The sequence below is a fragment of the Eublepharis macularius genome, chromosome 6 (genome assembly GCF_028583425.1).
Source record: "Eublepharis macularius isolate TG4126 chromosome 6, MPM_Emac_v1.0, whole genome shotgun sequence".
Classification (NCBI taxonomy): Eukaryota; Metazoa; Chordata; class Lepidosauria; order Squamata; family Eublepharidae; genus Eublepharis; species Eublepharis macularius.
This window is the reverse complement of record NC_072795.1, coordinates 44,678,208-44,691,527: the sequence shown is the minus strand read 5'-3', so window position 1 is coordinate 44,691,527 and position 13,320 is coordinate 44,678,208. Positions and strand designations below refer to the sequence as shown.

Sequence of the window (13,320 nt, the reverse complement as noted above, 5' to 3'; positions counted from 1 at the left end):
AAGTTCTTTTGGTGACTGAGCAAACTCAGGCAGGAAACCTAAATGCTCCCATTTTTATTTTTAAGCTCAGAGTAAAGCAAGCTGGAATCAGCATCCAAAAGATTGTACCTGGCCTTCAAATACTGGGCATCCACCTCGATCAGTACTTCAACATCATCCGTCCAGAAGTAAAATTCACCATCTCCAGTGTTCAGAAATTTATCAACAGCCAGTTTGTTTTCCAGACCAAGAGAGAGATGATGCCACAGTCCTGGAAGCAACGTCCCATGTTAGAGCTGAGAGGTAAGTTTGTTTTGTCAGAAATTGTTGGGAATTATAAATGGGACTAATTGAAGAGCTGTTTGGGGACATGTAAATACTAATTATGGGAGACAAAGGCCTAGTTTTCATGGGCAAAGACCACTTCAGGTTGCTGTTTGGTTCACCTTTCTGAACACTCCTTTTATATATTAAAAAATCCCTTACGCAGAATGCTTACATGACAAGGAGAAAGCTTTTTAGCATAGTCCTCTCCCTGACTTGCCAGTTTTCTATGTTTATGGAATTTTAAAATATATGCAGTTTTTTGTGTATCTGGAGGAGAATTTGGTGAGGTGGTCCTCTGACAGTCTAACATTTTTTAATTTCTTTGCCTCCCCAAAGGGGAGGTGAAATTGACAGGGCCTTCAGGTCTTCCTGAAGTGAAGATAAAATTAACAAACCCTGTTAACAAACCCTGCTCTGTCTTTTAAAACTATTCTCATGTAAAGAGGTGAAATTGACAGAGCCTTTGGCTCTGTCTTTTAAACTATGCTTCCCAGCTAACATTGCATCGCCTACACTTGCATGTCCCCGTGTAAAATGTTTTGTGTAGAGTGACTCTAAGCTAAACAGAGAGGAATGTTCGGCCTGTTCCAAGTTTTACTGTTTGTTAACAATGCAACCTTTCTTCAGGTTGCAGCACACTTTACTGACTTTCTCTTAACTTTGAAAAATGAACAATTCTAGCCTTTCAGCTATCAAGAAGAAATGGTACCTAAGCTGTGTATGAAGCAATAAAGACTTAGGAATGTACTATTAGTTCTGGAATCATTAGGCATTATGAAGATTCCCACTTAGTACAACCATGGACTCCCTCTCAGACGCCACACCTTCCATCTCTTCCCACCCTCCGCTTTACCTACTATTTCATATTTGTCTTCCTCTTTCTTTTAACTGTCCCCCCTTTTGTTCCTCTTAGTTGGCTTGTGCTATTCAATATAGTTTGTGACTTATGATCATGGTAGCCATTTAAAGAGGGGAAGAGGGATATTGCCTTCTCTGGGCATCAGATCACTGAAGAGCCAGTGTAGTGTGGTGGCTACAGTGACAGACTAGGATTGGGGTGACCCAGGTTCGAATCCTCAATCTGCCATGGAAGCTTGCTGGATGAGCTTGGGCCAGTCGCAACGCCTAACCTACTCACAGGATTTTTGTGAGGAAAAAATGGAGGAGAGGAGAATGACGTAAAACCACTTTGGGTTCCCATTGGGGAGAAAAGTGGGGTATAAATGAAGTAAAATAAAAATAAATAAAATAAAAGATCACATGTGATTATTCTCCCCTCCAGCTATACATAAAAAGAGAATTTTGTTCAAAACAATGAAATAGGTTTGTTTTGGAGACATTTCATCAGAGGCACAAATTCTTTATATATTAAAGAAAATTACAGTGTGCATCGTATCTGTATCTATAACTCCACTGTAGTTATTCTGAGGTACAAACAGTACCTACAACTACTTTTAAACGGTTGAATCTTCAATGCAGCCCTTGCTAAAAACTTTGCTGCTCTCTTCCATATAACAATGGAGTGCTTTGTAGTGCAATGCCAAGCAGAGTTATGTCTTTCTATGCTCATTGGAGTCAATTGGCCCACAACGGTGTGATTCTGCTTAGGATGGCATGGCTGGTTAGTTTTTCTGGGTGGTTTTGAAGTAAATGGACAGGAAGGGAATTTAATACTTCGTATAGAAACAGAGTTGCTGTAGCATAGTGGCTAAGTGGTTGGACAGCAAATCAGAACTCTGCTGGTTTAAACCCCACAACTGCCATAAGCTCAGTAAGTGGCTGTGGGTAAGCCACTCCTCTCAGCCCCAGCTCTCCACTGACTTCAATCAGTGTTCTCAGTGAGCACTAATCTGTCCAGGAGGGTGGTATATAAGCACAATTGTTGTTGTTATTGTTGAAAACACACTCCCACACATATGAGTTAAATAAATGCTATGAATGGAGTACATGATGCTGCATTTGTTTGAACCAGGACAGATGATCTGGATGGAGACTGTTCAGTGCATGCTCTACCTTTGCTCCCCTCTCCTGCGCACGCTGCATGAGTTGGAGGAGAGGCAAATGCACATTGCAGACATAGCACCCCACGATGTCACCAGGGACTTGATACTTCTCAATCAGCAGCGGCTAGCGGAGATGGAGCTGTCCAATCAGCTTGAAAGGAAGAAGGAAGAGCTGCGGATCCTGTCCAAACATTTGGAGGAAGAGAAGAAAAAAACGGAGGCCCTGCTGTATGCCATGCTCCCTAAGCATGTGGCCAACCAGCTCAAAGAAGGGAAACGAGTTGAGGCAGGTGAATAAATACAATCTGGGCAGTAGGTGGAGAATCAGTTGTGGTTTGATAGGGAGTTGCTGAAGGCTGGAAGCTCGTGACCAACCAGCTTGCAAGTACTCAGCAAAGGATGGAACTGTGGGCCACTGAGTTAGGCTGCCATCCTTGTACTAGCTGAAAGTGGGGGAGGGGGTTTGCAGTGCTGCCATTTCATTCAAACTGAGGGCCAAGCTACACATGACGAATGACACTTGAACGGCAAGTGGATTGAGTGGAGGGAAAGTGAACAGGGAGAAATACACTTGCTGTTCAAGTGTCATTCGTCATGTGTAGCTTGGCCCTGAGGCTTTGGGGTGCCAAAGTTATGTACTTGGAAGTCCCATTCATGGCAGGAGAGAGTGCCCCCATTGCTTCGAGGCTTTCACCCTCATACTCTGCTTGTAAACTCCCAAAAGCATCACTGTTAGAAACAGAGTGCAAGCCTAACTGGGCTTTTGCTGCTCTTGTGAGTTTGCTGTCTGATGACTGTGTACAGAACTATCACTATGGTTTTTGCTTAAAGTGACTCTGGAATAGAGTCAGGGATTTTACATGAAAGAACCTGAATATTTTTCAATGGGTGTGGAGGTTTCCTGAATGGGCCTTTTGCCTGCAGGGCTGGCATCTGAGATCATAGTCTCCCAATGTCTAACTGACAGCACCCTGGACCTGTTTTGAAGACTGGGGAAATAGCACTTGAGAAGGTTCAACATTTTCTTGTGGTACTTCCCCCCTGATCTAAGTAATGCCCACTGGCACTACTTTAAAGCCCCCCCAATTATAAGTGCAACTTTGTGGGGGGGGAAGAGAAGGTGATTGAGATTGGGAAATAGACTAGGAGAAAGCCAACTCCTGTTGGGGTTGACTAGTTGGAGATTTTATTCTTACTGATTTTGGCCCTTAGATGAGTGCCTAACAGATTATGGTTTAGATCCTGAAGAAAAATTATACTAATGCGGGGGGGGGGGGATTTTTGCTGGTAACGTCTAACTCTCCCTTGAAGCTGTTCTAAGGGGTCCCCTGTCCCATTGGAGCAGCATTTTGGGGCCTTTCGGGGTGGGAGGCGGGAGGAAAGAAAGTACTGCTCGCAGGACAGACATTTCTTCTGTGATCAGAGTTCTACTGTGGAATAAAAGCCCATATGCAAGAAGTACAACTTTTAAAATTTGCAATAGGGAGAGAGGTCAGGGGATGGAGAGAGATGGGGATTGTCTGAAGGAGAGGGACCTTGGCATTCAGGCTCTCTCTCTCTCTTTCTCTCTCTCGGGATTTGGTCAAAATAGTGTTGCTTTGTCAGAGCAGTTCTTTGCTTCCACTTATCCTCTGCTTGTATATTTATAAATAAACTACTATTACTAAGACATTTCTCTCATCCCAGCGAAACTGAACCCAGTAGCTCTGCCCTTGGAACTTCTCAGCACTCTAAGAGGAGGGGAAGTCTGAGCCACCGAAGCTCTTATTTCATTCTTATGCAGGGAGCTCAGTCTGTTCTTTGGTTTTTCTGATAAAAACTGATGGGGCTTAAATGTGCTGCACTTTGGCTGAATCATGCTCTTTTAAAAAGAAAAATAAAGCAAACGACATCCTTCAAGAAATAATGGGAAGGCAAACAATAAACCAAATAAATAAGAATAGACTACCCTTTACAAATATAGTTATTTTATGAACAGATGTTAGAATATCGAATGAATGCCTGTTGAGAGCAGAAAAGGTTCAGTTCTTGGGCAGGCTTATCTCCTGAAAACACAGCAGGCTTCTAATGCCATCTTTTCTACTTGCAGGGGAGTTTAAGGAGTGCACCATATTATTCAGTGATGTCGTAACCTTCACCAACATTTGTGCCCACTGCGAACCTATTCAGATAGTCCTCATGTTAAACGCCATGTACCTCCGATTCGACAGGCTCACAACAGTGCATGACGTCTATAAGGTATTTGCTCACCAACAAAAGCTGCCATTCATGTCGTGAAACTGACAGTAATGGAAGTTGGGTGGGAAACAGCATTAGGAATTCTTCTTCAGAACCAGGCCTTGGAATGGAAGATGAGTTGAAGCTGCTTTTGGCCCAAGCTCCCCAAAAACTTCTATAAAAGGAAGCAGGAAAAGGTTACTGACTGGCTGGTAAATGGCTCCTTGTCTGTCCCTCCAACTTGTCTGCTGAGTCTTATGTTTCTTTTGCTGTGTTCCAGCTTTCCATGACTTCTGTGTGTTGCACATTCCCTGCTTCTTTGCTCTGTTTTTCTGACACTGCTCTACTCCTCATACTCTGGCAAGGAACCTGACAATTGTTAGTCTGCCTTTGTCACTGAGACTCAAGGCAGAGTCTCAACATGATCAATGGCTGGGATATTCAAATAAACAATACAATAGGGTATAGATTGCTGAAATTTTGAAAAGAAGCAGAAATCCTATACAGAGCTGATACAATCAAAGCAGAAGCGATAAACGGCATGGAAAATACCAAGTAGGAACATACTTACAGCAACAGACAGTACACAGTAATACAATCTACAGTCCTTTATTAAAATATCTCTCTGAACCATTTCCTTACAGCATGGCCTTATTACCTTCTGAGTAATTCAGTGTTGCATAGTTTGGGGACAACCAGGAAAGTGATCAAGATGGGTAACCATGTTTGTCTGTAGCAGTAGAAAAGAGCAAGAGTCCAGTAGCACCTATAAGATCACAGAGTTTGTGGTAGGGTATGAGCTTTCCTGAGCCACAGCTCACTTCTTCAGAAACCTGAATCTGAAGTAGTATGTGAGGAAGTAAGCTGTGGCTCACGAAAGCTCTTACCCTACCACAAATTTTGTTAGCCTTATAGGTGCTAGTGGACTCTTGCTCTTTTCTACTGCAACCAAGAGAGTAGGAGCTTTCCTGATTTCTTCAGGCAGGCTGTTCCATAAGGTGGAGGGGACTACAGAGAATGCACGTGTATGGCAATTGTTGAATTTGCCCATTTGCAGGGTGGCACCTGCTGAAGGTCCTGTTCTGATTAACAAAGCTGCAATGGCAGAGCATAGAGAGAGGGGCGGTCCCTTAGATATGAGGGATCTAGGCCATAAAGGGTTTTGTAAGTGATACCCAAAACCTTGAACTGAGCCCAATGGAGTGGCTGCAGAATGGGAGTCATGTGCATGCTTCGCCTAGCTCCTAATAATAACTGAGCAGCAGTGTTCTGCACTAACTGAAGTCTCTAAGTTGTCTTTGAGAGGAGACCGATGTAAAGTGCACTGCAGTATTCTTGATATTACCATCCCACTTCAGGCTCCAAACATTTTCATAGGATGGCATAATGCACTGTGTCAAAGACTGCAGATAAATGCGGGAGAAGCAACAAAGAAGCATGGCCTTTGTTTACATACAGATGGAGATCATCAACAAAAGCCACAAGAGCTGTCTTCATCCCATAACCAAGCCTGAAACCAGACTGAAAAGGGTTCAGAGAATAAAAATTCAACAAGAAGACCTGGAGTTGGTCTGCTTCAGCTCTTTCCATCACTTTGCCTAGAAAGGGCAAATTAGAGTGGTGTGACAAGGGGAAGTGGCAGCCATTTTTCCCTTTAGAAAATGAAGCAGAAGCACAAAATGTTTTTAAAACTTTCATTTTCTTATTCCGTATAAAAATAAGATGCTTGAACCCGTCAAATAATGTAAACGTTTTGATTGTGTACAAATTCTACTCTGGTAAAAATTCAGACTAAGAAATGAACAGTGCTGTCCTAAGCCAAGTCACACCCTTCTAAGCCTATTGAGACTAGAAGGGCTTACAGTGCTTGGGATTGCATTGTAAGAGGGCAAATCAAAGATATATCTCCATTCTATAGTGCAAGGGAGATTTGCTCCCTGTTTACCACAGATATCCTTTCTTCAACTTCCTTCTCAATCAATTTTTGTCAAGTTTTCATCTGTCTATATTTGGATCCCCAGCAGGTTTGCGTCTGTGGGCACTTTTGGAATTCGGAGAACTAGGTGCCACCACAAAATGCTGTCAGTGAGAGACAAGGCAATCACAAAATGCTGGGAAGTTCCAAGTCAAGAAAACACTAATGATGGAGACAGCTGTTTCTGAATGGGTGCTTCTTGCAGAGAGAGATAATACCTCCTGCTAAAATGAGATAGAGGAAAGCCAGAATTATTTTTTTGCTTTGGAGGAGAAAGAAGTGTGTACTAGGAAACATATCAGTAGTTATCATCCATATAACTATCGGTAGCACAAAGGGAGAGCCTGTGTGGTATATGCACGGAAAGGGAGCACTTTGCATTTTGGGGGAGGCAAAATAAGATGTGTTTAAGTGAGGAATGTTCAGTCTTATGCATGGGTGTTTTTCCTTTTGCTCATTCAGTTTCATTATTTCTTTTTTAAAAAAAATCTGTTGAATTGCTGGTTTTCTATAACTTTAATTATTTTTGATTTTTTAAAAGATCTTCATTCTGTTGTTCAGTGCATTCCCCCCTGCTATTTTATGCCTTCAGCTTGGGTTTGTATTGTATAGTTATTTTCATTATTTTACTATATTCTTAGCCATGCAACAAACCATTTTTCTGCTTGAGAGGAAGACTATAAATGTGTAAAATAAATTAATGCTATCATTATGAATCTGAACACAAGTAAGCAAGCAAGCCTTTACTATTGACACATTTTAATTTCAATGAAGCCCAGAGTTAAAATTTTAGGATGTGTCTGCTTATTTGTGAAGGTTGAAACCATTGGGGATGCCTATATGGTGGTCGGAGGTGTTCCTGTACCTGTATCAACGCATGCTGAACGGGTTGCCAACTTTGCCCTGGGAATGATCATTGCAGCAAAAGACATAAAGAATCCAGTTTCTGGAAATCCCATTCAAGTAAGTGGCTGTTAAAACAGGGCTATTGTATGCAAAGTCCTTCATGGCCTTGACCCCTCATATCTACTGGATCGCCTCTCCCCTTATTCTCCACCATAGCAGCTTCATTCATTGAACAGGGCCTTCTGGAGGTGCCAACCTGCAAATGGGCAGGACCAATAGGTGCCGCATACGTACAGTCTCTGAGGTGGCCCCCCACCTTATGGAATGACCTGCCTAAAGAAGTCAGGAAAGCTCCCATTCTCCTGGCTTTCTGCAAACTATGCAACACTGAATTATTTAGGAGGCCTTTTTTACACAGGCAATAGGGATGTCTGTAAGGAAACAGATCGGAGATGCAATGCATATCCTATTGTATTGTTTATTGAATATTCCAGCTGGTGATCATATTGATTTACAATGTGTACTCTGAGTTTCAATGAGAAAAGCAGAATATAAATAAATAAATACACAAATAGGACTGCAATAAATCATGTATTTCCAACAAATACATTTGAGGCTTTAAGACAAAAATGGACACACACACACACACACACACACACACACACAAAACAAATTTATTTTATTCAACTCATCACATCTGATTTAATGGGTTTTGCAGTTTAGGAATGGCAAAAGTGGAATGATTGTAAAGACTGTGAGCAGTGATCCCTACCATGGTCTAAAATCCACCACCTGTCTCTAGGTTTAGATGGTTTATAAAATAATATATAAATCGTCTGGAATTTACTCAAGAGTTATTATTAGGAATGTGTACCAGCGAAATATTCGGAAAAAGATTCAGAATAAGCCAAAACCCGAAGCAGCAGGCCTCTTCAGATTTGGGTTATCGGAATCGCTTTGGTAAACTTTGTAATGATTTGGAGCATATGGAAGTGAAAGGGGAAGCTGTCTTCAGGCCCCCCCCCCCATCCCCAGCACCTCCACCGCCTGCACCACCGCTTCTGCTTCCGCAGCAGCCAGCTGGGTGGTGGGGAAGGCCAGAGCAGGTGCCTCTGCCACAGCAGTGGCCAGTAGGGCAGTGGGGAAGGCCAGAACTGGTGCCTCTGCTGCCTGCACCACCGCTTCTGCCTCTGCAGTGGCCAGCTGGGTGGTGGGGAAGCCCAGAGCAGTTATCTCTGTTGCCTGCGCCTCCGCTTCTGCCGCCACAGTGGCCTTCTGGGTGGCAGGGAAGGCCACAGCCGGTGCCTCTGCTGCGGGAAAGGCTGCAGCCACCGTCTCTGCCGCCCGTACCGCCGCTGCCAGAATGTCCCAGGTAAGTGGGGTGGTGGTGGGAGGGAGCCCTTTAAAAAGGCCCCAAAGCTTCTCGAAGCAACGTGAATTGCTTGGGGAAGCTTTGATTCGGTATTTCCGAATCAGGGCCATCATACTGGCCCCAATTTGGAAATACTGAACCTTTACAAATCGGGTCCAATTCAGGGTTTTTTTCCGAACTGGGAACCTGAAGCGCACACCCCTAGTTATTATTCTTGCAGTGCAGTCCCAGTTCATGTGCACTCAGAAATAAGTCCCATTTTATTCAGTTGGGCTTACACCCAAGAAAGGATTTCAGCCTTTAATTGTTTAAATGCACGTTGTTTTTCAAAGTCCTAGTTCTGGAAAGTACTAAGAGAAGCAAATTAATCTGGTCAGTTTACAGTAATTCACGAAGACTGTCATAGCTTGTGCCTTATGCCTGAAGAGCTCCCATTCATGCCAATAAATGCAGAGGAGTTAGCCATGTTAGTCTGTAGTTACAAAATAGTAAAGAGTCCAGTAGCACCTTTAAAACTAACCAACTTTATTGTAGCATAAGCTTTCCAGAACCACAGCACTACAATAAAGTTGGTTAGTGTTAAAAGTGCTACTGGACTCTTTACTATTTTGCATTCATGCCAAGAAGGCTTACCCAGTCTTCCTGGTGGGTCATATTGGAACATTCTCTCAAGCATCCTCTAAATAAATTCACTTCTTGCTATCTTTCAGACAGCATATGAAGTTACCTAACATCAAGTTAGATTATTGGTTAATCTGTATGGTCTGCTTTATGGCTCTCCAGGGTCTCTTACAGAGAAAGCTCTTTCCCATCCCTTGTTACCTGAGATCTGTTAATTGAAGATGATAGGATTTGAATCTGAGACCACCTGTGTGCAAAGCACGTGCTCTACCAGAGCTGCAGCTTTTGTCTGCCAAGAGGACAATGTGAATAAACATCTCCTGCAGTCCAAGAAACATGTTGGATGATGCTAACTTCATGAGCTTTAATAAGAAATTGCAATGGACCCAGTGCAAAGACTCCCACAATATTTAATATGTTACTTAGCAACATATTATTTAACAGAATTCACAAGAGGGAAAATAAACAGGACTCTTGTGACACTTTAAAGATGAACAAGTTTATATTCTAGCAGAAGCTTTAATGGACTACAGCCCACTTTGTCAGATGGAATTATCACTACAAGGATGTTGGGTTAGTTTGCATTTTAGAAATTATAATTTATGAATATATTGCAGAATGAGCTTAAAATGAAACACATATTGGAAGAAATTTTGACCCTTTGCTTTTGACCCTTGTTCAGATTAGAGTTGGAATTCACACAGGACCTGTCCTTGCTGGGGTTGTTGGTGAAAAAATGCCACGTTACTGTTTATTTGGAGACAGTGTGAATATCGCATCCCGGATGGAGAGCCATGGGGTCCCAAGCAAAATTCATCTGAGTGCCAGTGTACATCAGTGAGTGACTCCACAATGATCTTTTTTGAAAAGCTCTGTAAATACTTGAATTTTGTGCAAAACCAAAATTACTTCTTTTGGTATTAGTTAGGAAACAAGCCCTACTCAAAGGCTATTGATGAAGTTGAACAAATGCAGGAATGACCATTGTATATGCTTGTATGAGATTTTTTGTGCATGTGTGTGTGTGTGTGTGCGCGCGCACATGGACCAGCATGGACAAAAGTCATGTAGGAACAGACGGGGGCTATAGAAGAGAAAGTGGGTGGGATTGAATGAAAAACTGGCTGGAGCCAACCTGCTGTCTCCATTGTAGGATTTCCTGGCTGCATTCACAAAAAAAAGGTGACATGGCGATTCTTTTCTTTGGAAGCATTTTTATATCCCATTGATGATACCCTTCTTTTCATATTTCAGATGCCTGAAGGAGAAGAATTTTGAGATGTTGGAAAGAGGAGAAATTGATGTGAAGGGCAAGGGGAAAATGCACACTTACTTCCTGATTCGAAACATAGCTGCAGCTGAGAATGAGATCATGGGAAGGCCAGCTAGGGTACCTGATCCAAGCTGTGATGCTGCTCAGTCTTGTCAGGAGTGCAGAGATGAGCCATCCCCAAACCCGTGCTCGCAAGGTAGAGGCAGGTGAACAGGCAAATGATTCCTTTGATAAAGACAAACTTTAAATGACACATATTTCCTTTCCTTTCCAAGATGTTCAGCAAAATCCTGATGAGGAAACGCTTCCTATCATTGCAATGAAGTACGCTGACAGTCCGATAGAAGCACACACCAGCCTCAAAGGAAGAAGTCAGACAAGACGGAAGGATTTGGCAGGTATTAAGAAGATGGGTGGCCTGTGGGTGTGTGAGACTAAGATACATCAATGTCTCCTTGTAAAGGGGCCTCAGTGGATTGGTAAATAAAAGACTTGGCAATGGAAGTTGACCACTGTATTATATGCAGCAGCAGCTTGTTTACATTTGGTTATTGGCTCTTAGGTCAGTCAAGAAAATGGCTATGTAGGACAGAGATAGTAAGAGTAGACATTTGGTTGTAAATAACAACAACAATCCTCAGCTTTCTGGTCAGGGTCAGTCCTTACTGAGCTATAGCACATGGTTTGTTGTGGTTGTGGTTACTATGGGTACATGGACTGGAAAACGGCTGCATGGCTTGGAAGGGAGATAGATGCTTATTGAAGAACTACATAATAGGCTGGATCCTGGAGGCTCAGCAGTCCCTGAAATGAGAAATTTGCTTCTTGACCAGGAAAACAGTATTTTCAAAATGGGATCTATGTATTTTGAGAGGGTTTATATAATGCTATTGTGCAGTTACAATGCAAGCCAGTCACTGATTGCAGCCAAGATTTTACCTCCCAGTGAGAAGAGGTGAGGGAGAAGAAGGGCACATATGTTGAACTAGAAGCAGAGTTACAAATGCTCTCTGTCCCCAGGTCTTCATCCACAGGTTATAAAATCTATTTTTTAACTTAACATTAATTTTGTTTTGCTCATATTGCAGTTTTTAATGCAAAGTCCATGATCTTTAAGAGCACTCACCGAAGGAACATGTCTTTGCAGGCAAACTTCATGATTCAGAGACCTATGAAAGTCTTCATGGTGACCAGCAGGCAAGAAAAGACCCTTATCATCTTATGCAAGTAAGAAATAAACCAGCAGCAGAGGAACCCCAGATCAGGCATGTCAGATCCAACTTCTGCAACTTACTTTAAGCACCTGAATTCAGGTTGAATGGTACCAGTATGTCATGTGATGTACCCTACTGCCCTTGAAGTCCTGACTTTGCATACTTTTTCTTAGGTACGTGGTCTAATCTGTGTGTTCCTTCAAATCTCTTGTGGCAATAATGAAACCAACTCTGACATTTCTTGATTACAATGTTGAATTGTCTTACACATGAATGTGATACCTTCAGTCACATGAGGCAGAAGGTACTGTACTCCAGGTATGCCGTAATATTTGAAAGTGTTCATTTATTGTATCCCAAAGTATTTCCAAAAAGCATAGGTGTCTGCGGGCAGTGTCGCAGTGTACAAAGGGGATGCTCCATCAGTTTGATATTTTGCCTGTGCTTGTCTGTAGCCACTTGTCTTTTAAACAGTGGTGCTATGGAAGGAGGCAGGGAGAGGGAAGAACCACAGATGGGCATTTAAATCAGAATCTTGTACTTTGCAGGCCACTTTGAGGTTTCTAATACATACAAGAGCTGCAGAAAGAAGGTCCCAGATTGTTTGAGGGGGGAGAGGGACATTTTCTTCTCCTGTGATAGTTACAGGAACCCAGGTCTTTCAATGATGCTGACTGGCAGGAGGTTTAACATGGATAAAAGGAAGTACTTCTTCATAAATCACAAAATTAGCTTCATTACTACTCACTGTGTTGGCTGTCATGACTAGACATGGGCATGAATGGAAAAAAACCCCAAACAAGCTGATCGTTGTTCATTGCCATCCACGAACAACGAACAATGAACAGTAACGAACATGACCCTGTTCACAAACATGTTCATTGTTTGTGGCGGCTGATAGTTTAAAGGGCCCTTTCCGGCCACGTACAAGGGGCAGGGCCCTTTAAACACCCCACAAACTGACCTTCCTAAAGTCCAATATCCACCAAATATGCAGGGGACATAGTCCTGACTGTTGTCCGAAGACCCCCCAAGTTTCAGAGAGATTGCACCCCAGGAAAGGCATAATGCATGGGTGTTGTCATTTTCTCTTCACAGTGGCAAAACCCGGACTCTCTGCTGGAAGCTACTTTGAGGGGTTACAAACTGACCTTCCCAATGTCCAATACCCACCAAATTTGCAGGGGACATAATCCTCACTGTCCTCTGAAGACCCCCCAAGTTTCAGAGAGATTGCACCCTGGGAAGGCATGATCCATGGGTCTCCCCCTTTGCTGTCATTTTCTCTCCACAGTGGCAAAAATGGGACTGCCTGTTGGAAGGCAGCTACTTTGAGGGGTTACAAACTGACCTTCCCAATGTCCAATACCCACCAAATTTGCAGGGGACATAATCCCCACTGTCCTCCGAAGACCCCCCAAGTTTCAGAGAGATTGCACCTCAGGAAAGGCATGATCCATGGGTCCCCCCTTTGCTGTCATTTTCTCTTCAAA

The 13,320-nt window shown here is 42.9% G+C and overlaps 1 protein-coding gene across 1 annotated transcript in view; it reads left to right on the top strand.

Annotated features, from left to right (window-relative positions):
- The window catches only part of LOC129332657 (guanylate cyclase soluble subunit beta-2-like), a 33,008-nt gene extending 21,096 nt beyond the window's left edge, over positions 1-11,912 (top strand). The window contains exons 9-16 of the mRNA XM_054983892.1: positions 66-282; positions 2,279-2,599; positions 4,399-4,547; positions 7,318-7,464; positions 10,023-10,177; positions 10,595-10,809; positions 10,889-11,011; positions 11,761-11,912. Coding sequence (XP_054839867.1) covers positions 66-282; positions 2,279-2,599; positions 4,399-4,547; positions 7,318-7,464; positions 10,023-10,177; positions 10,595-10,809; positions 10,889-11,011; positions 11,761-11,912 — 1,479 coding nt within the window. The remainder of the gene's footprint in view (positions 1-65; positions 283-2,278; positions 2,600-4,398; positions 4,548-7,317; positions 7,465-10,022; positions 10,178-10,594; positions 10,810-10,888; positions 11,012-11,760) is intronic.
- Positions 11,913-13,320: the final 1,408 nt, after the last annotated feature.